At 41.6% G+C, this 23523-nt stretch overlaps 1 protein-coding gene across 4 annotated transcripts in view; it reads right to left on the bottom strand.

The window, feature by feature from the left end:
• Positions 1-1854: 1854 nt before the first annotated feature.
• Positions 1855-23523, bottom strand: part of CCDC25 (coiled-coil domain containing 25) — a 39002-nt gene continuing 17333 nt past the window's right edge. For 2 of the 4 annotated variants that reach the window (XM_036855214.1, XM_036855216.1), the window contains 5 exons: positions 21548-21623; positions 17127-17230; positions 16727-16929; positions 7739-7784; positions 1855-3234 (listed from right to left, as the gene is read on the bottom strand). In XM_036855214.1, coding sequence (XP_036711109.1) covers positions 3205-3234; positions 7739-7784; positions 16727-16929; positions 17127-17230; positions 21548-21623 — 459 coding nt within the window. In that variant the 3' untranslated portion in view covers positions 1855-3204. Of the gene's footprint in view, positions 3235-3725; positions 4252-7738; positions 7785-16726; positions 16930-17126; positions 17231-21547; positions 21624-23523 lie in introns of those variants that run through there. The other 2 variants (XM_036855213.1, XM_036855215.1) reach the window with 1 other exon arrangement.

Here is a 23523-nt window from a genome sequence, read left to right as displayed (position 1 = left end):
CATCCCATCAGTGAGACTGTGTCATGGAGGAGAAAAGTAAAAGTGAAATCCCACACACACACTTGGTTCTTCTCAAACTATCAGCTTTTATTCTATTTTACATATCATTCATCCAGAACATGATGAATACGTGGCTGGCATCATCCATTTCGTTTGTGAAATGATATAACGCACACGAGTCTCTTGCCCTGTGCTGGGCCCACGTGCACCTGGCAGAGAAGAGCTCTCACGAAGCCCAACTTGAACGTGAGCCTGCTGAAGCACCAGCCGTGCTGTCCTCATTTCCCAGCTGTCACATACTTGCTGGAGTCAGATGGGTCAAGACGGACATTTAGCTTGGAATTTAAGTTTCTAATTTTACACTTTTGAGTACAGCTGGATATTTTCACAGTCTACTTTAAAATCCAAAGGTTGCCCACTCTACTATGATCATTCTGAGTATGGGATTCATTATTCACAACGCTGTACTTCAAATCAGAGAAAAGCGGCTTCAATACCACAGCTCGGGAAAAACTGGAAAGTGTTCCATTTCTCCATCCTGCTCAGTTTTTCCCATAACCTGTTCCAGCTTGGAAGACGAGAGCTTCCCGTCTCTGACGGATGCAAATGTGGGAAGAGGAGCTTCGCTCTTAAACAAGAGGCTAGAGCTGAACTCTCCTTCTCTAATCTTGCTGTATGTGTGGCTCATACCTTCCTTCCCAAGTGGGGGAAACCACTGGCACTGAAGAGTTAAAAGGTTCACCAAAATCTGGGCTTCAGAAAATGTTAAAAACAGCACAACAAAGAGATACTGAAGGGGTTCAACTACAGCTTAGTGCCTACTTTGCTAAGGTCAAAACCATCCGTATTTTGGTAAACATCCTAGTCTGTTCCACCACAAGCACTGTGACAAACTTCCCTTGCCCAAAGATCATGACCCTATGTCAACAAAGGTGGATAAGAAATAAATTCTCAAGCTACAGGAATACAACAGAGTTTGTGAAGTAAATTAAATGATAATGTGAACCTCACCTACATGCAGATCAGAGTGGGGAAACCGAAGGCAGAGCTGGAAAGAGAAATCCTCTTTATGCATGATTTGATCAAGGACACAGCTCATAAAACTGCCAACAATTTGGAATTTTCCTACAGAAAGCTGAGGAAACATGCCAATAGCAAGAAATGAGATGACTTCAGTGCCGACAGTTTGACCTGTTGGCACTGAACCAATGTCCTCAAAAGAAAAGGACGATGCTTCCTCTGGGACCGCGGGAGCTGGGGAAAAAAACCTACCCATCGCACAGGCAGAGGTAGGAGGAGACCACCACAGAGCAGCTAGAAAGGTCTGAGCGCCGGGGATTCAGAAGAGAGGCCTTGACATTTGAAACCAGTGTCAGCTGAGAGTTAGGACATGTGTACGATGTGGACCCCAGGATCTCCCACACTAAAGTAAAAATAGATGTATTCTTCAAAAGCTCTCCCTGTATATGTTATAATGTGCGGTAGAGAGGAGTCCTTCTTAAGCAGCAGAGAGCTGAGGTGACAAAGGCGATGTTAGAAGCAGTCTCCCCATTTTAGACATTCGCAGCAGTTTGCCTACAGTAACCAGGCAGGAGGGCCACCTGATTGAAGAAGCACGGTTACTAATTTACACTCAATCCAGAGTGTGTCTGAGAAAGGTCATCCACTCTGACCCAGTGGGCATCTGGGGGAGAGACACATTTATCAGTGAGGCAGGAAGATTACCCCATAGAACCTGCCAGTTTAAGCCTATATAATAGATGAGGTTTTCACAGCCCGATCACCCTCAAAACTAGTTTGGGGAAGGAAATAACAAGCTAATTCTAAGAATTTATATATCAGTGTCCTCCCAAATAAAAAAATGAGTCTTTATTATTACATTTCCAACTCACAACTCCAGGCTGAAAATGACTGGACATATATACACACACAATCACAAATTTCTGGAGTCATCTCCCACACCCCTTCTCACAATTTGGCCGAGTTATGTCTCAGGAAATCTTCCAGTTCAACCCCATACACCAACTTGGGATAAACAGAAACCCTGAAGTCTTGTGGTTTTACCCGCCACGCCAAAGTGCTGTTACAGGTGGAATATCTGTTGGAGGAGATATTTTTGCTGGGTTAGAATACAGCTGCAGACTCTGTGTGTGGTTAAAATGTGCATCTGCATGCCTTCTGATCTGCAGGCTTTGTGCCTTCCCCTTTCATTGTCTTGTCTTGTCTCTTGCCACACGGGTTGCCTTGCAGGCTGTAATAAAAATATATCTTCTATTCAGAATCATCCTGGAGGGCAGGTGGTGCAGATGGGTAGGACTGCTACGTATTAAGTTACTGAGTCTACAATTGAGAAATCTGAACTCTGGGGTTCTAACTCAAAATAAATATTATTTCAAGGTAAATAAACTACTTGGCTGGTTAGTGAAATGCTTAATTCTTTCTAAAACCATAACTGCCAAGTAGACTTGTGCTTTATGCTACATCCCAAGACAAAAATCAGGTAACCTACATCTTCAAAATGATTTACAGAGCATCCCTTCCTATTTCTCCCCTCAGTGCTGAGAAATGACTCTGGAGCCTGGAGTTTAATATACGCAGCTGGGGTTACTTGGTGCTCAGGTAAAAACAGCCATAAGGCCCAACCTTGATTAACACCGACTATTTATTTAAGTCTGATGGTACCTGGATGGAGGCTCTCAATGGGAAAAGGAAAGATGTAGCACATGGAAGCTTGGACAAGCTGAGAGCTGAGGGCAGCTCTGCTAACAGACTCAGATGGCACAACGGGACATGACCATTGAAGCCAGCAACCTTCTGAAAATATCACTATCACCTTCAAAACCCATGCTTTTTTTTTCCCTAATCAGGAAATCGAGGGTGAGGGGAACATTCCAAGAACAAGGGCAGCCAACCTTCATGAGGTACCAGGACATGCTCTGGCAAAAACATTTTCACTTTCCTAAAGTTATATGCTGTTTTCAAGTCCAACTATATTGTGTGTGTGGTGGGGGGGGTGGATGTGTGTGTATTTATCTGCTCCTTTTCTGAGAGCAGAAAAGGGAACAATTTTTTTTAACTCCAAAGTTGGTAATATTTGTAGAATATTATTTTGGTTGGTTGTTGTTTATGACTCAGAACACAGATGAAATCAAAACTTCTGCAACTGTCCCTAAATTCACATCTTTAAAAGGTCCTTTTCTCCATTCACATGAATTCATCTGAATCATTGCCGTCCTGTAGGAAACAAAACAGTGAAACCATAAAAGCCTTTGAAATAAATAACTTGATTTAAAAAATTTACAGTTAGTATTAAGTAACAAGCCTCCTTATGCCGAACTGCAGAATTCAGAGTAAAAAGTAAAATAATTAAATTCACTGATTTCTTCTCTGTCTTTAATTGCTAGTTGTTTAGAATAGCTAGATTAGCGGCTATATTCTCTAAGGTGTCATTACATGGCCTGGATTGCCCAGCAATAAGAGACCAATGATTCCCAAATTATGAAGTAAGGCCCAGTGACTTAGTATAGGATGTAGCAAGAGTGACAGAAAGAAAGTGTAACTTTTCCTTCAACAAATATACCATAAAATGAAACCAAACAAATACTGCCTCAATGTTTTAATGCCAACAAAGCTGCAAATATGCAAAAATATTTTTGACCTAAATTCCATTACTTTGAGCCTCAGGGTTATCACGTATTTGTTACTTCACAAGATGGCTTCTTTTCTTTTTTTTTTTTTTAACTGAAAAAGTCACCAGGAAACTACAGGCTAGTTATCAAGTTAGCTGGCTTGCCAAGCTTTTGATGAAAAAAATCTTACATGATGGTGGTATACAGTGTAAACAAGTCCTGAAGATCAAGTACAAAAGTAGAGCCCCAAACTCCTTTCTGAGCTACTGCACATCCTAAGAAAACTGCTCTGGATGCCAACATTCACTAATAATGTGAGTTCTGGGACATCTGCTTGAAAATGTCATAACTTGAACACAACACTGTTTTGACTTCTCTCTCTTTCCCGCTGCTTATATACCTGACTTGTTAGAGAGGGAGAGGACTTACGCTTATAGGTATGCTATATGCTTTTCTCCTTAATAACGCGTATTAAAGATGGGCAGGGAAATAGGAGGAACAGGTAGAAAACACTGATTTCTGTGAAGTCTGGTTTGATCTCTAGTTTCATTCAGCAGGCGTCTCTGTGCTTCTCTTCAATTAGCACAACAAACTGAGGCCACAGTAAAAATGCCTTGGATAACTGTACAAAAAGAAAACTAATGTTTGTAGTCTATCCACGCACCAGAACTCTGACTGCCCGAAAGTTCTAAACTGAAATAACAGCATTAGGGATGTTGAAAGAGTCAGCCTGCAACTCTGAAGGTCAGCTTTAGATGCCAAACACTGAGGGTGTTTGTGTCCCCAAAACTCACTAAGATAATGTGGCTCAGGGCCAATCCAAGTGAATTACTCCCTATAAAGGCTGTGCGTTAGATCTGCAGAGCTCCCATGTGTCTGGGGATCTGTGTTTTGGGATTAAAGTAACTTTGAAATATATAGCTGTGATCCAAGACTTGATTTGGACAATTTTTGTATTTTAGATTCCCTTTAAGAGTCAATATGTTGGGCTTCCCTGGTGGCGCAGTGGTTAAGAATCTGCCTGCCAATGCAGGGGACACGGGTTCGAGCCCTGGTCTGGGAAGATCCCACATGCCACGGAGCAACTAAGCCTGTGAGCCACAACTGCTGAGCCTGCGCATCTGGAGCCTGTGCTCCGCAACAAGAGAGGCCGCGACAGTGAGAGGCCCGCGCACCGTGATGAAGAGTGGCCCCTGCTCGCCGCAACTGGAGAAAGCCCTTGCACAGAAATGAAGACCCAACACAGCCAAAAATAAATAAATAAATAAATAAATAAATTTATTTAAAAAAAAATAAATAAAACACTCATCTTTTTTTCTTTTTTAAATAAATTTATTTATTTTATTTTTGGCTGTGTTGGGTCTTTGTTGCTGTGCACGGGCTTTCTCTAGTTGCGGCGAGCAGGGGCTACTCTTCGTTGCAGCGCGCGGGCTTTTCATTACAGTGGCTTCTCTTGTTGCGGAGCACGGGCTCTAGGCGCACGGGCTTCAGTAGTTGTGGCACACGGGCTCAGTAGTTGTGGCTCATGGGCTCTAGAGCACAGGCTCAGTAGTTGTGGCACACGGGCTTAGTTGCTCCACAGCATGTGGGATCTTCCCGGACCAGGGCTCGAACCCGTGTCCCCTGCATTGGCAGGCGGATTCTTAACCACTGCGCCACCAGGGAAGTCCTAAAACACTCATCTTTAAAAAAAAAAGTCAATATGTTTTTCAGCGTAGCAAAATAGGTTTCTTGTCATCCACTTAAAAAGTGATAAGCAAATAAAATGTCAAAAGTTAACTGCTGATGGTTCCTGATGCCTAATTTAGAAAGATTAGAAAGAAATTATAGATTGAAGAGAATTATTCTACACAGGAGAGCAAAAACTCAAAATTAAAACCAACCTCAGAGTGGAAGACTAATATTTTTCCTGATGAGCTTATATAAGCTAAATTAAAAATTAAGTCATATCTTATGTAAACACCAGCCTTTGACTGAAAATCAACTGATCATGCTGCCAAAGTGGATCAAAAAAAGGTCTGCGTCCCCTTAACAGAAGACGGTTACAAGGAGAATGAAAGCCCATTCTTTCGATGTATGGGGAAAAGCTGTGTGAGTCCTACCACTGTGTGAGAGAGAGAGAATGGAAACACCTAATGCAAAACTTCCTCAGAAATTTGAACCCGATTCCAACCTGGGCCTCAGGAACAGAGGTTGCAGCAATGGGGGAGAGAGGAAAGGCAGAAGGGTTAATAATCCTTTGGTCTACAAATCTGACTTCCTAATCCTGGAACTTTTAACATCCGTAGCTATATGCTGGTGTTTGTATACATATGTATATTCGTGTGTGTGTGTGTGTGTGTGTGTGTGTGTGTGTGTGTGTGTGTGTGTGTGTGTGTGTGTGTGTGTGTGTGTGTGTGTGTGTGTGTGTGTGTGTGTGTGTGTGTGTGTGTGCGCGCGCGCGTTTATTTCTTAATTCCAAAACAACATTCAAAATTTGAAAATCTATGATGAAAATGCCTAAGGTCATAACATAATATACATGCCAGATTTCTGCTGAAAAGTTGTCTCTAAATTACAGGAAACTTCAATAGCAACAACAATCACAACAAAGACATTAGATTTGGGTTATGTTAAAGACTTCTGCTCAACTGTTAAACTGTTTTCTAAGAATAGTTTCCAGAAGGGATTAAATACATCTCATCTTTTGACACTGATACTCTGTGTGTAAATAACAACTAAGGACTAGAAGGATAAGAAATAGTAATGACCGTTTATACTGAGTGTCTAAGTCAAAGAAGAACTTTCACACACATGACCTTGTTTAAATTTCAGAACAGCCTCAGGAAGTAATATGTCTCCTTTTATTGCTGATAAATACTCCTTCTGAGAGGTTAAATAACTTTATTAGTCTTATCCAATCAGTAAATGACAATTTAAGTGTCTAAACTTCAAATTCAAGGTTCTATTTAATTACATAATGCTACTCTGGAATTTTTCAGGAATAAATTATGAAGATACGTCTCTGACTCATAAAGGAGCCTCATAAATTTAGTTTTTCAAAGAGACAGGAGTAAAAATATTGTTCTTATCCATTTTTAGAAGGACATATAGATATGAACAAGATATAAAATCGTATTAACAATTATAATTCATGCACTGAATATGGGGTTTGGCTAGGTGACCCTTAAGGGACCTTAAATTCTGTTATTTCCAAGCATCTAGAGCAGTTCTGTTTAATAGTATTTTTTGCTGTGACGGAAATGTTCTATTTCTACACTGTCCAATATCATAGCCACTAGCCACACATGGCTAGTGTGACTGAGAAACTGAATTTTTAAATTAAATCAAATTAAATGTAATTTAAATAGCCACAAGCAATGAGTGCCCAGTGCACTGGACAACACAGATCTAAAGCATCATACACTATACTATAAACATTCAACATAGCAAATATATCCACCTAATTTCAATTTTCCGCAAAGACTGTTTAATAATAGCTAAATTGTACTATCTCCAGACACTTCAAAATAAATTTTGGGAAAGACAGCACTTGTGGACACTAAGTCCCTGCCACAGTTCCAATCAACCAAGTGCTGATGCTAAGACGATCCTTGCCGTGCTATAACGTGGATCACCGTTCCCCTTTACTGCAGGTCCTGAGGAACATGAAGACAACCAATGCTGCTGTTTAGTCTACAAATAAGATCTTTTGTTTCATTTAACTGAAGGTGATAATTTTGTCCTCGCTCAATTACAATACAGAATCTACGGTCACATTAACATAGAACAGTAATAGATAAAGGCACTTTTGCATGCCTGCAACTAGAAAAGAGGGGAATGGGGAATGGGAAAGTCCTATAAATACTAACAGACCTGCACTTCACAACAGACAAGGTGTAACAACCTCTTTCCACGAGGTGACCTACTTAAAAACAAACACAAGACAAAGTCCGCAGGGAAGGGGGGTGGGGGTCAATGTCTAATAGAATCCACCTGAGTGTAGGACTGTTGCCAAACCACGTCAAGCCATCTGCGACATGTGAACCAACACTGGCCAGAAACTCAGTCATTAAAAACTTAGTGAATTATTTCAAGGCACAACATTAGAGCAAAGAACTTGAACATACCTGATTTGAAGACATATTCTCAACTTTCATTAGTGACGAGTAGCTCCTAGAAGAAAAGACACATTTAAAGTAAGGTTATTTGGCTGCCAAGTATCTCATGAACCTTTACCAGGTATCTAGCAATGCTGAGGGCCTTTCGAAGAAAATATAATCCCTGCTGAGCTCAAGGAGATTGCAACATATAAAGGATAAATATCTCTGACAATAAATAACATGTGCACTACACTTTATAGTTTACAAACACGCTTGCTCACTCATATCATGTCACTTCCACAATAACGGTGAGGTGGTGGCATTATTCAGATGAGGAACTTCATCTATAGTCAAGAGCAGACATGATTCAGAGCTGAAGTACACTGTTCAGACTACAGATCTACAGGAATTCAAAAGAAGAAACACATTAGTGTGGAAAGAGCTGTCGGCGTACTCTTCTCAGGTGACGTGTAACCCAAACTGAGCCTGACAAGCAGGGAGGATGACCGAGGAGGGCAGATGCAGAGATCGGCATGAGCAAAGGCAAAGAGATGGTACTTACAATGACATTTCAAACCAACTCAAGTGGAGTCTGAAAGCAAAGTAGTGGGAAATCAGGCCGGATGTGTGGGGCTAAGTTACCTTGTCCTAACCCTGTGAGTCACAGCAGTGTGACCAGCAGGAAGCCGCAGTACACGTGGAGTGGAGATGAGATTCGACAAGTATTTATTAAATATCCATGATGTATAAGACCCTGCGCTAAGCCCGGGGAGAAAACGGAATGGGAAGAAATGAGAAAATGATGAATAAGACAAAACCTAACCCCAAAAAGCTTATCAGGAAAGGAAATAAGACCTATTCAGTAGTGGCTACATAAAAAGTTCTAGTAAAAATACATAAAGAGACAAAGGAAAGTTAAGACCACGTAATACCAGTGTTTTAAAAAGTGTAATCCGGGGACTTCCCTGGTGGTGCAGTGGTTAAGACTCCACACCCCCAATGCAGGGGGCCTGGGTTCGACCCCTGGTCAGGGAACTAGATCCCACATGCAGGCCGCAGCTAAGAGTTTGCATGCCACAACTAAGGAGCCGGCGAGCTACCACTGAGGAGCCGGCAAGCCACAACTAAGGAGCCCGTGAGCCGCAACTAAGGAGCTCATGTGCCGCAACTAAGGAGCCCACCTGCCGCAACTAAGTAGTCTGCCTGCCACAACTAAGACCCGGTGCAACCAAATAAATAAATAAATATATTTTTAAAACATAAATTTAAAAAAATAGAGTAATCTGTAGCAGAGAGAAGAGAGGGAGAAGGGCAATTAAGGCAAGGAGACCAGTTAATGACAACGGTACTTACCATTTACCAAGGACCCTTTACTTGCTAGGACCTGTACTATGTGCTTCATAAATTACTGCTCATCCCCACAACCACCTCGTAAGGCAAGGGATAGCAGCAGGCCCACTGTACACACAGGAGTCACAGAAGCTGTCCAAGGTGTCACAGCGAAGAAGTGGGGAGAGAGGTTTTGAACCCAGATCTGACTCCCAAGCTTATACTCAGGCCATCGTGCTCCAGTCCACCGCAATATCCCACCTCGAGGGCATGAACGCAAGGGGTTAACGGCTGTGCTGGTAAGAAGGGATAAATCTGAGAGGAATCAACGATGGCACCAAGGTTTCTAGCATGGGTGATCTGAAGGAAATAATGTTACAACTGAGAGAAATGGGAAAATGTTGCAAAGAAGATGTACTTGGTTTAGGACAATGTCACACTTGAAGCGATGGCGGGACAAACAAGTAAATATGAACTGTAGAAACTGGAAAATGAGGACCAGAGGGAAGGAGACTTGTCACGGACAGAGACAATGAGCTGAGAGACACGCAGAGAGAGACAGCAATGATGCTTGTAAGAGTCAGTGGCATCGATAAGGTATAAATGGACAGATAGGATCAATAAGCTGCATGAGCAGAAAGAGAAAGCCATGCTGATAAAGAAGTAGTTAAGAGCAGAGAACCTCACTTCCAGCTGTATCTTAGAATCACCTGTGAAGATTAAAATATCTTCAAGCGCCCAGCTGAGGGCATCTACGAGCCAGGTTCAGGAACCACAGGGTCCGAATTCCCACTCATATGAAAGCAACACACAAATTACCCTTCTTTAGGCCACAAGCCTCCTCTGAGCTCCATCCCATTAATCCAACTGCCTGTCTGACTTTTTCGGGGGATGCCTCAAAGATACTTTCAGATTCCTAGGTCCATACCCAACTCATGGTCTTCCCCCCAACCAAAAACAGTTTGCTTCCTTTCCAGCATTTCCTAGCTCAGAGAACAGCATCGCTATCCATTCCATTTCACAAGCCAGAATCCCCGCAGTCATTCTTTTCCCTGCCCCTCCTCTGAATCCAATCTATTTTCAAATCCTGTAATTTTATCCAGGGAACTATTTCTCACTGGTCCAGTTCTCTCCACCTCCACATCACCACCACAGCCCAAGCGACTAACTCTGTCATGTGGACAGCTACTGGCCTAGCCACACCCCTACCTGGCACCCTTTCCAATCAGGTCAGTCACAGGACCTTTCCAAAACACAAACCTTTTCACACTACCCGTGGCTTAACACTCTCCAATAACCTCACAAAACCCTCAGCCTGAAGACACACATGACCAACAAGGCCCTGCTGGACTAGCCCTTGATCCCCGGGCTCCCTCACCCCTGCTGCTCCAGACGTTTGGGTCGGCTTTTAGTCCTGTGATGTGGTCTTTGCACAGACAGTTCCTTCTGCTTCCGGTACTCTTTCCACTGCCCCTGCCCTTTTAACTAGCAAATAGTTTGGATCAGTGATACAGTGATGCTTAGCTCAAGCATCACTGTATCAAGGGAAGCTAATCTCAGTTACTTATTCATCCGTAATGTACTGACGAGTCACTCACTGCATGTGCAAAGCACAGGGTCACAATCAAGGAGATACAGGAATGTAGAAGTGCCTCTTTGAAGGAGTTTATCATTAAAACAAAGACCTATGGCACAACACAGCATTATTTATGGAAGGCAGCAGCAGTAGTGCGTGAGAGAGAAACAACAGGAGGTACAGTGAAAGCAGCCACTTCTACACCTGACCATACCATCCTTTCAATCACTGGTCTCACCATTACCTCCTTGACACGTTGCCAATAAACCCTTCCGACAAGTTTTCTTCTTCCTAATATCCCAGGAAACCTACAGTGGTTCCTTAGCACTTACAGCATGAAATTCTGGACTAAACAAAACCTTTTAAGTCACTCTCTAATGTACCTAATTTTTCATTCTTTTATTTGCCTTTGAATCACCTTGACTCAGGTCTTGCCAACCTGGGCATTCTTTGCCTCACAGGCAGCAAGCTAACAGTAGAAGTGTGGACTTCAGAATTACAGACTTGAGTTTGAATTTCCTGCTTTGCCACTGATCAGCTATAACCTTTCACACATTAATCTCCTTGCTAAAGTAATCTCTGCCCCCAAATCAAGTTCATGCCAATTCTCAGACGCACGACATGCGTACCTGTGACTTGCCATCTTACCTGGGTCTTGTACTTTCCTGACTTCAATCACCTGAACGTCAGGTTCCAATTCTGATCTCTGAGACTCCCAACTTTTAAATATCCCCGTCTCAGGTAAACTTAGGCCCTACCCTTGGTCTTTTCTGATCTGTTATTGACTTGCTTATTTCTTCCGGTTTCAATGTTCACATGGTGAGCTTGATTTTGATGTTAATAAATGTTTGTTACAGTATGACAAAAGTCAAGTAAGTGAATACAAGATTATACCCTGAGAAAACCATAATTCGAAAAGAGACATGTACCACAATGTTCATTGCAGCACTATTTACAATAGCCAGGACATGGAAGCAACCTAAATGTCCATCGACAGATGAATGGATAAAGATGTGGCACATATATACAATGGAATATTACTCAGCCATAAAAAGAAACGAAATTGAGTTATTTGTAGTGAGGTGGATGGACCTAGAGTCTGTCATACAGAGTGACGTAAGTCAGAAAGAGAAAAACAAATACCGTATGCTAGCGCATATATATGGAATCTAAAAAAAAAATGGTACTGATGAACCTAGTGGCAGGGCAGGAATAAAGATGCAGACATAGAGAATGGACTTGAGGATATGGGGGCAGGGGGCAGGAGGGAAGGGGAAGCTGGGAGGAAGTGAGAGAGTAGCAGTGACATATATACACTTACCAAATGTAAAACAGATAGCTAGTGGGAAGCAGATGCATAGCACAGGGAGATCAGCTTGGTGCTTTGCAACGACTTAGAGGGGTGGGATAGGGAGGGTGGGAGTGAGGCGCAAGCGGGAGGGGATATGGGGATATATGTATACATATAGCTGATTCACTTTGCTGTACAACAGAAACTAGCACAGCATTGTGAAGCAAATTTACTCCAATAAAGATGTATTAAAAAAATAAATAAACACAGCAGGTAAGCAGGCTGTAACCATGAATCCAACTGCTGAGATGAAACTAACTACGACACACTGCAGGGAGACACGGACACTCTTCCACAGCACCTGTACTTTCAAAACCGATGTAGACCCTCTTCTGCTACACCCTCTTACTCTATGTATGGCTTACAGTGTAGCAGGTACGGAAAGAACATGCCACGTGAGGCTTCCTCCCTACACCTAACGCTACACAAAGATTCTCTGAACTAAAATCCCATGAGATCCTAGGCTGCCAGGGCAAGTGTGAGCTAAAAAGCTGTCTAAAGAGCTAACGAACAAGATGGGTAAGTGAGAATTAATATGTGAAGCCTAAATAAGGGGAACTTTTCATTATTGTGTGAATGAATAAAATGGTTAATAAAAGATGTTAATATACTGCTACCATTTAGCCTCCACACTCTGGCATCCTCCCAAACAACCTAAATATTTCTTTAAAAAACTACCTAAAAGGATGACCTTTATGTAGACCTGTCTACATTATCAGACCACTGGAATTTCTGCACACCGAGGACAAGGGTAAAGCACTCATTTGCAAGAACAAGATGGAGTTCTGTCTCCAGGGGCTGCTGCTCTTTTCATCTGAGAAGGAAGTTGGTGCCTTCTGTGTTGTGGGCTTTGTTCTGTTCTGAACCTGAGGCTAATGGATACACTCCTGACTAGCGCTCAAAGAACCTGGACCATACAATGACAATTCCATCCATTTTTTTTCTCCTGGTAGAAATTAGAAATGAAAAGCCTACTGCCATTCCTGTTCAGAAAGTTGAAGAAAGGAGTCTAGAGTCTAAATAATGGCTTTAGAATTGGAAAGAAGCTGGATATCTTCTGGGTGTGAGGCTGTTAAGGATTTCTTCCCTGAAATCATCTGGAAGCACCGGGGATAGTGTCCAGGATGAGACTATCTTCTCAGTTTATCTGTAGAATCCCCTGAAGACTCGAAAGTCAATTTCCTTCAGCTATCACAGCAATTAAATTGGACATTCCTTACCAGATGGTCCAAACAAAAGAATCAACTGTTGGTGAAATTTAATGGTATTTTCCTTGTCAGAAAGGCAAGTGAAAGACTTCAGAATGAGAAGATTTTGTAGGCATAGCATTTGATCCCTCGGGTGGAAGAGTCAAAGACAGACATTAAAGTGATGCTAGCACTGCAAATGTATAAAAACAGGTTATAGAACAAGTCCGAAGCTTAGAGCTTTTTGCTGGAGTTTCACAGAAGCTGCGGAATAGACTGGACAGAGGGCAGAAGAGAGTGGTAACAGTGTGTGTGAGCTTGAGAATCAGACTGAGACGAGCTACGTGCCTCTGAGCGAGTTACTTAACTGCTCCTCAGTCTCAGTTTCCTCTTCTACAAAACGCAGATGATAAAAACATTTGCCTCACATGGCTATTGTTAGGATTAAATGAGATAATGCAGTAAAGCACAATACAGTGTTGGGCAGATGACAAGTGTCCAAAAATGTTAGCTAATCTTTCTTATTGAATGTTATGAGTAAGGGACTTCCCTGGCGGTCCAGTGGGTAAGACGCTGCGCTCCCAGTGCAGGGGGCCTGGGTTGGATCCCTGGTCGGGGAACGAGATCCCACATGCATGCCACAGCTAAGAGCGCACATGCTGCAACAAAGATCCCGAGGGCCACAACTAAGATCCGACGCAGCGAAATAAATAAATATTAAAAAAATTAAAATAAAAAAATAAAGAGCCTACAAGTCTAAAAAAAATGTTGTAAGTAAATTAAGTGACATTATATTTCTAGCACATAATATTATGTCTCTAAACAACATTATGGCAGAGTTTTAAGAGGCACAAAAAGGCAAGTTTTCAATTTTTTCTCCACTCCACACTAAAAACAAAAAGAATAAACTAGTCTAAATCCTGTATCACTCAAAATTCCACACATTTCTCGAAAGTAATGGTGTTGGTAATTTGTCTTTCACTCACAACACAAAATGGACTCACGATTCTACGTCAAACTGAACGTTTAAATCTCTGCATCAGTCTGTCTCATGCTGGCAGCTTATAACTTGGGGTAACACTTCCAGAGTTCTCCATTTGAATACTGTATTGTAATTGAAGTCACTCACCCTGTTTTAGCAGAACCCCCAACAGGGACGCGTGCATATGGATAACAAATAAATACCAGTGCTTGATCATAAAGCCTCCATTCTGGCCCAATGATCTTTCTAATAATCCAGGGTATTCCAAGGAAACTAGGTCAGGACAGGGCAAGACAGCTCACATTGATCCTATACCCTTCCCAAAGGAATCAATAACTTTTTTTTTTTTGGTATACTTATCACAAATGAAATCTATGGAAAATAGTGGAAAAAAATCTAGGAATTCTGTGACTGGAAGTGGCAGGATTAATTTCCTTCTTTCTCGAAGAAAAACTGAGGCCCCTTCAGGTATAGTACTATGCATCTATAGAGAGTCAGTATAGTAGGCAGAATGATGATCTTACCCAAATGTCTACGTCCTAATCTCCAGAACCTGCGAATATGTTACCTCACATGGCAGAAGGGACTTTAATTAAAGATCTTAGATGGGGAGGGGTGGGATAGGGAGGGTGGAAGGGAGCGAGACGCAAGAGGGAAGAGATATGGGGATATATGTATATGTATAGCTGATTCACTTTGTTATAAAGCAGAAACTAACACACCATTGTAAAGCAATTATACTCCAATAAAGAGGTTAAAAAAACCCAAAAAACATAAAACTATACAAAAAACAAAGCTCATATCTTCTTTAGACTTCACCCTATGTAAATTTAGAGCTGTAATAAAGAGGAGAGGACTATAAATTGTCATGAAGACTGCTTGACACAGTGAGAATGGAGCTGATAACTTGGCAGTCTCTGAAAAGGCATGGAATCTGACTTGGTGAATAATAATGAGGAATGGAAAAAGAGAGTGGATAAGGTAAGATGATGAAAGTACAATGGTTCATTGTGTAATACAAGCAGGAAGAGAAAAGTAGTTCATCTCTAGAAGTTCTTGTGAACCTGCGAGCATTGAGATAAATGACATTTGCAAGGACTTCTCGGAAGATGCTGAAATGAAAGTGCCCGGAATGCTGTCCAGCTACTACTCGGCACTATTTTTCTAAAAATCAATAGATTCCAGAATTCATTCCCTTTCTGTTAATAGAGTTCCTGTGATTTCTCTCCATTTGTGTCCGATTCACTTATTTAAATTTAATTTAAAAGAGGTTTGATGTTCAATTTACAAAACTGAATAAATTTTTATCATTTTAAAATAAAATTAGAATTTAAAAAAAAAAAGATCTTAGATGGGGAGATTATCACGCAGTATCTGGGTGGGCCCAATGTCATCACATCAGTCCTTAGAGGTAGAGAAGGCTGCGGTCAGAGAGGGGGCTGTGACTATGAAGGGGCAGAGAGATGCACTGTTGCTGGCCTTGAAGATGAGCAAGGAGTCACAAGCCCAGGAGTGTGGGCGGCCTCTAGGAGCTGGAAGGTAAACAGATTCTCTCCTAGAGCTCCAGAAAGAAACACAGCCCCGCAGACACCTTGATTCTAGCCCAGTGAGAACTATTTTGAACTTCTAACATGAAGAACTGTAAGATGATAAATCTATGTCATTTTAAGCCACTAAATTTGTGGTAATTTGTTATAGTAACAATAGAAAACTAATATAATCAGTACTTTCATGGCCTTATACACTAGAATTTCAGGATCCAAGATGTGTTTTAACTACTATTTATTGTTTAAAAATGCTGTGTTTTGGAGCAGGCCTCTCCACATTAATTACTTTAAACTTTCGAAATCTATAAAAAAGAGGTTTTAAAAACAGCTTTTAAGAGTTACTAGCACTGGCCTTTAGAGCTGAGACAATTTCATTCAAATACCATAGCTAATGTAAAACACTCAATATAGTATCTCTTCTTTCCCTGAAGATGTTTACAAACCAAACTCTAAAGATAACCTGTAATGGTTTATCTAAGATTAAAATTAGCTATTTTATTTCGTACACTCTCATATCCTGCCCCTATAAAAGGGCAATTCATCTGACCAACACATTAGCATAAATGCCTTATTCTAACTCATTTAAGGCTTGGAGCTTGTTATATGTCCCTTCATCTACCAGAATACCAGAATACACTTGTCCCTCGGAATCCATGGGGGATTGGTTCCAGGACCCCCCTCAGATACCAAAACCTGCAGATGCTCAAGTCCTTATAAAAATGGCATAGTATTTGCATATAACCTACATACATCCTCCCATATACTTTAAATCATCTGTAGATTACTTATCTGACACACTGTAAATGCTATGTAAATAGTCATAAAGGTAAATGCCATGTCAATAGTTGTCAGCACAAGGGAAATTCAAGTGTTGCTTTTTGGACCTTTCTGGAATTTCTTCCACCCCCAAACATTTTTGATCCATGGTTGACTGGATCCGTGGATACACAGGGCCAACTGTACCATTCTTAAGGGTTAATCCCTAATTAAATCAGCAGTGAAGACTCTCCAAGGTCAACGTCAGTGCCTTAGCTCCAACATACCTAAGTTCGTCCATCTCCCTCTTCTTTTTCATCTCTTCTTTTTCTTTCCTTTTCATTTCCTGAATCTGGGCTTTCTTCTCATTCCTCTCTTCGCGGTCTCTGCATTCTTTCTCTGCCTCTAGGTCTGGGAACCGCTCCATTTTGGTCTTTTCCAATCGGTTCAGGATCTCATTCACTTTCTTCTCTACTGTCACAATTTTCACCTTGAGGGAGATGGAGGGAAAAAAAATACTGCATCTTTATGTTCCCCCCCCCCCCCAGAACAGGGCAGGGCTTTCCAGCAGCTTAGCAACCCAGCTTGATTCCCTTTAGGAAAGAGACATCATGCTGAGCCCTCAACAGCAGAGACAGACACCCACTCAGCGCCAGGGCTCTGCCACCCTGTGATGCTCACACTTACGTCCTTCTGCCTGTGAAAGCCTATCTGTCCCACATCCATGTCGGCCGTTTTCTTCAGGTTAGACCACGGGGTATAGACCACGTTGACGTTGTTCATCTTGCAGCCTGCCAAGAGAGACTGTCCTCAACATGCGGGCAGGAGGACGCTGAGCAATGCGTCCCCTCACCCACAATGAAGTCACCATAATCCAACAAAGGAAAAGGCTGAGAATGAACAAGCCACCAAGTGTTTCAAACCACAAAATACTTTTTTTTTTTAAAAAGAAGCCACCCACAAAGGCAAATGGGAAAGCCGACAAACAATTCAAGCTAAAGTAGTCTGATGAAAAGCAGGGTCAAGAGATCAGCTTCAGGGATCTTTGAGACTCTCTAAAATTGAATGCAAATTTTATTGTATGTGTTTTTTTTTTTTTTAGAAATTCACGCTCTTTTATTTATTTATTTATGACTGTGTTGAGTCTTCGTTTCTGTGTGAGGGCTTTCTCTAGTTGCGGCAAGTGGGGACCACTCTTCATCGCGGTGCGCGGGCCTCTCACCATCGCGGCCTCTCTTGTTGCGGAGCACAGGCTCCGGACGCGCAGGCTCAGTAATTGTGGCTCACGGGCCCAGTTGCTCCGTGGCATGTGGGATCTTCCCAGACCAGGGCTCGAACCCGTGTCCCCTGCATTGGCAGGCAGATTCTCAACCACTGCGCCACCAGGGAAGCCCTATTGTATGTGTTTTTAAAGAGAAAAGGACCAAACAGGTTTCCTCAGATTCTCAAAGGAGCCCTTGATCTAATAAAGGTTAAGCAGCAAGATAAAGTGATTCGAGACACCGGATTCTACCCTGCACTACCACAAACCAGCTGTGTCGCTTTGGGAAAATCCCCATGGCTCCTGGCATCTCATCTGAAACATGAGGAAACTGGACCAGTTTAGTAGAGCTTTTTGGTTTTTGTTTCTTTAGCCGTGGAACCTCTTTTACCAAAGAAAACATAACAAAGTAATCAAAGCAGAGATGCTCCGGAGGAAAGGGGTGCCAGGTATCCTGCTCACTCCTCCTCCCCCCCAACCACCCCCACTTCGCGTTTCCCCTCCACCCCTGACAGCCTCCCAGGCGGCTCTGAGAATCAGTCTAATCACTGGTCCAGTGCTCTCTAAGGCCCTTCCAAATTAGATGGCAATACATTTCAATGTTTATTAAATGACCACGTACACTGGGGAAATCTGGTGAACACGACCTTACCTAAGCGATCAGTTAACGTCGCCAAAAATGAGGCAAACTGGCAGCACGTGCCTCCTGACCGTAACGCACAAGGCCGCACCTACGCAGTACTCCTGCCGCAAAACGCGTAACGTGGTCCTACTGAACAGGAAGCATCGGACCAACCCAAAGTGGTCTCCACTCTACAAGTGTCAACGTCTTGAAAGACAAAGAAGTGTCCAGATTAAAGGAGACCAGCGATACGTGACAAGTGAATAGAATGTATGATCCTGGATCAAAAAAAACCCAAAATGCTATAAAGTGACGGTAGTGGGACAACTGACAAAACTTACACATGCACTCTGTATAACAGTATTCTACCCATGTGAAATTTCCTGAATTTGATCACTGTAATGCAGTTACTTAAGACAATGTACTTCTTAGGACATGCTGAACGGTCACGATGCCTGTGATTTTCTTTCAAATGGTTCAGCTAAAAAACCATTGAGTGAATTACAGGGAGAAGGCAAACAAATACGGAAAAACTGTTGATTCTAAATTTTCTTGCAACTTTTCTGTAGGTTTGAAATTTTTTTCAAAATTAAGTCAAAAAAAAAAAAATCTCCATGTGCAAGGCACTGTGGGAGATACAAACATGGATCAGATAATGGATCCTGCCTTTGAAGATTAAAGGAAGGCAGATAAGTACATAAGTAATTTCAATGAAAATTAGAAGTCATCAAGTGATGTCGGAAAGATACAGGTAGAGTTAAGGGAGTTCAGAGAGGGCAGTGGTCACTCAAAGCTGGAGGAAGGAAAAGGCTCCGTGGGAGAGGTTAAGTTCCTTAATTCTTAATTTCTTAAATTCAGCCTCCTCATCTATAAAATGAAAGTAATATCTTAATTCAGTAGAGTTGATAAATGAACAATCTGTAATGTTCTTGGCACAGTGCCAGGCATGTAATTAACATTCAATGCCAGCTGTTATTACTATTACTATAACTACAGCGTAGCCCTTGAACCTTAGCTCGAATCTAGACATGTGATGACTGAGCAGGAGTGTAACATTGAGGGCAGAGGGAACAATACAAGCAAAGGCACAAAGTAGGAAAACAGCAAATATTTGCTTTGGCTGGAGTATGAAATACATGAAGGGGAACAAAGTCTGTGTTCAGATCAGAGATGCTTAAATGCCAGCTTAGGAAGTTTGGGTTTAACTGTAGAGACAAGGTGAAGGGTGTCGCAGAAAAGTGTCTAAGCTTTTAGAAAGTTTAATCTGGCAAGAGATTATAAAATGAATAAAGAAGAGGCTGACCAGATTCTCTGATGACAAACAGCGCTGAAGGTGGTCAACCAGGGACGGAAATATTTTAATAACACAGTGACGCAAATGTAGTGTACTTAGCAAATCTGACAGCAAAGACAATCTTCTTCACTCCTCAGCATCCTCTGCTATTGACTCCTGAGAGTGAGATGCTTGGGCTTAGCTCCTTATGAGTGAGCTATCCCTGTGGAAGGCTGAAGAGGAGAGAAGAGTGATTCAGTGATTCAATGACTCTTCCTCTTTTCTGTTTTCTTTAGAACTGGTAAACTATAAAGGGATTAAGAAGAAAGAGGCCCGGCCAAGAATAATGAGTCCAAAGCTCTTTTAATAAATTCACATCTGCTAGCCAGGGGCACGAAAACACATTAAAGAGGTTGCAACACACAAGGAAGGAGGATAATGACGTAGTTTCAATTTTCATTATTTTTCTTTCCATAACCAAAGATTTTAACTGGAAATCTGAGGAGCTCTTCTTCTACTCATAAAAATGGAACGTCCTAAAACTAACTGCAATTTAATGATTTGTGGAGTTGAAAATGAATGGCTCTGTAAGACAAGACTTCCAGTTTCTTTGACTAAGCACCTGATTCAGTAAAGCTGCCGAGTGAGATGCAGGAAAACGCGGACTAAGTGATGGGGGAGGGAGCACACTGCCCAGCTCTTCTCCTATAATCACCAGCTCCGGGTACCTGCTGTCAGCTCTGTGTCTGCCCCATGCTTATCTTCTATGCAAACCATATTTTTTCCGAACCCTCTGGATCACCCCTCAACTTTATATCAAACCAAACTTACCTCTACCTTATCTAGGTCCATGTCCTACAACTAAAATCCAGTCTACTAGCTCATTCCTAGCAGAATACCATCACCCAGCTCCCCTTTATAACTGCCACCTCCACTCCATTAACTGTCCTTCTTGACCTATACTGACTTGACAAATTAAATCTTGTACAGTAGAACTAAACCAGCACCAAGGCCAATACTACAGGTCCTACTTAAAACATGGAGGCCAATTGTCTCAACACTCTTTGCACATTAGAATCACCTGGAGAGCACTGTAAAACTACTGATTCTAATGCATCACCCTAGACATATTATTTAAGGTTCTCTGGGAGATAACAAGATCAACAGACTTGATACCTTCACAATTTACAGGGAGAAGAAAGTATGGAAGGAGAGAAGGAAAGAAAGAAAAAGTAGGAAAGAGTAATTGGGAGACTTGGGTTCTAGAATCTAGTAACAAATAATGGAAACAAACACATCAAACATTACAAATAAAGCCATGAGACACATCTCTTGCTTGGCAATTAACATAATGCAATTTCCAAAAGTCTTTCTACAAGTAACCTTAGGGGTAGGCAGGTCTAGACAAGTTTCTTTTCTTTTTTAAAATTATTTATTTTTGGTTGCACTGGGTCTGTTGCTGTGTGCAGGCTTCTAACTGCAGTGGCTTCTCTTGTTGTGGAGCATGGGCTCTAGGTGCACGGGCTTCAGTAGTTGTGGCACGTGGACTCTAGAGCGCAGCCTCCGTAGTTGTGGTGCACGGGCTTAGTTGCTCCACGGCATGTGGGATCTTCCCAGACCAGGGCTCAAACCCGTGTTCCCTGCATTGGCAGGCGGGTTCTTAACCACTGCGCCACCAGGGAAGCCCTAGACAATTTTCTATTCAAGGTAAAGAAAACAGGGTAAAAAAGACTTGAGATGGGGCCATGAAAATTAGAGGGGCAGGGAGGTTGGCTTTCAGTTCTCTGACAGGTAGTGCAACTGCCACCTTAAAGAACAAAACAGGGGAAAGGCATATTACATGTCATTCCCTTGACTCAAGCCAAAGTCAGTAATATGTTCTCTAAGATGTAATCCATTTCAGACACAGAGAAAGCAGTGTTAATTCTGAAAACACCTCTAGGAAAACTGACCTTGAATGCTATTGGCCTTCACAAGATGGGCACAGTCCATTAGTACTTCCTTTGGAATGTCTTCTATTTTCTCCCCCTGAAACACAAGAATAAACCAAATGGTCCACTACCTTGTTACTGATCAATACTGCAGCACTTTTATAGGGCTTTGCTACCTTACTAGGCACAATTTTATTAAAAGCAGGGGCTCTTCAACTGTATTTCAAAACACTGAAAAATGAAGTCTATTGTGGAAATGTTTACTTTAAGAGAAGGCAGTAATATGGAAAATCTTGACTTAATTAAGTGGGGAAAAAAACAGGGTATGAAAGAAAACCACTAAAATATTAACTGTATTTATGTCTGAGTAATTTTTCCCTCTTCTCTTTCTTACTTTTAGAAACCTTGTGGAGAAATGGTGCCTACTTTTGGCAATGGGAAGTCTTCTTAGCTGAGGTCCCTACAAACTCCCTCTCAAGAGACATCTTATAGTTTTGGGTCTCCATGATCTGGTAGGTCATCTACCCTTGGAATTAGTCAGGAACCAAGCTCCTGGTGTGTTAGATATAACCTTCTACCATAAAAGAGAAAAAATACTGATTCATTCTCTTTACAGATACCGTATCAAAGTCAAAGCTGAATAAGCAAAGCCATTCCAAAAGAACAAAAATATCTGAGGCAAGAGCTAGTGGAAATCAACTCAGCACTTGGCTATTAGGCATGGGATTACTGAAGCACTTCTGTCTGGGAATGAAATGTTTTATCTACCTAAATATTTGAGATAAATTAAGTTTATTCCATTATGTTTCTGTTTTTTTCCTTATTTTAAATGTTTCAAAATGGGAATCTCAATTACCTAAATTTTGACCAAAAAATACGTGATTTAAGTTTGTCACTACTTTAACGCCATATCTCATCCTGTGAGATTCCCTGACCACTTAAATAGAGGATTCGGAATTTACCATCTTGATAACACAATGTCATCATCATGAATATCAACCATTACACTAGGCTATAATATAGTGATAGTGATGCCTTCAGGGGCATCTAAAATACACAGAAGCTGACTGACCCTATACTAAATAAGTCAAATAAATAATTAAAAAACGAAACAACAGCTACCACTTTTTGAATATCTGCTTTCTGAGTGCTAGGTACACTAAATAAATGGCCATATGAAATGGATAGTACTACGTTCACTTTGCCAATGAAGAAAATGAAGCTTAGAGAGGTTAAGCAACTAGGCCAAGCTCCCCAATATCTAGTAAGTGACAGAGCTGAGAGATGAACCCAGGACTAACTAAAGCCACGCTCTAACAACTGGCCCCAGAGTGTGGTGCTTATGGAGTTTCTGTGGAAACGTACAGCTTCTTGGTCCTTGCTATATCAGGCTATGTCGCAACATCCCTTCTTGCTATTCCTGAAGCAATAGCCTCTTCTTGTTTTGCTACTTCTAATATAATATGAGCAGACCAAATAAAATAAAATAATTCAGCTTAGCATTATGCATAAAGTCAGAGTAAACAAACTCTGCATGGAGAGTGTAAGGTACTCCCATATGTAAAGGCCAGAATTTTGACTGTGGGCTTTGTGCCATCTGTGTTAATGAGATAAGCGACCTCTTGATAAGTGAGATTTTTCTATAGGTTTTCAAAATTCAAATAAGCCTAGGAAAAAACACTTGTTGAATATCCATGATCTTCAAGGCTTGGGTTGAATTCACCTGAACTTGACAAAGAAAGAATGAACACACATAGCGCTTAGCATGTGCCAAGCATTATTCTAAATGCTTCAGTTATGCTAGCTCATTTAATTCTCACAACAACCCAGTAAGACAGGGGCTGTTAGCTCCCTTTTACAGATGAGGAAACGGGCACAGCTGAATAACTTGCTCAGAGTCGCACAGCTAGTAAGCAGCAAGGTCAGGATACAAAGCTGGCAGTCTGGCTCCAGAGTTTGGGTTCTGAACTACTTATACTTAGTCTCACTGCATCTCC

This window comes from Balaenoptera musculus, chromosome 6, assembly GCF_009873245.2.
Source record: "Balaenoptera musculus isolate JJ_BM4_2016_0621 chromosome 6, mBalMus1.pri.v3, whole genome shotgun sequence".
In the NCBI taxonomy this organism is placed as follows: Eukaryota; Metazoa; Chordata; class Mammalia; order Artiodactyla; family Balaenopteridae; genus Balaenoptera; species Balaenoptera musculus.
The sequence above is the reverse complement of the archived record's forward strand: the minus strand, read 5'-3'. Positions and strand labels throughout refer to the sequence as shown.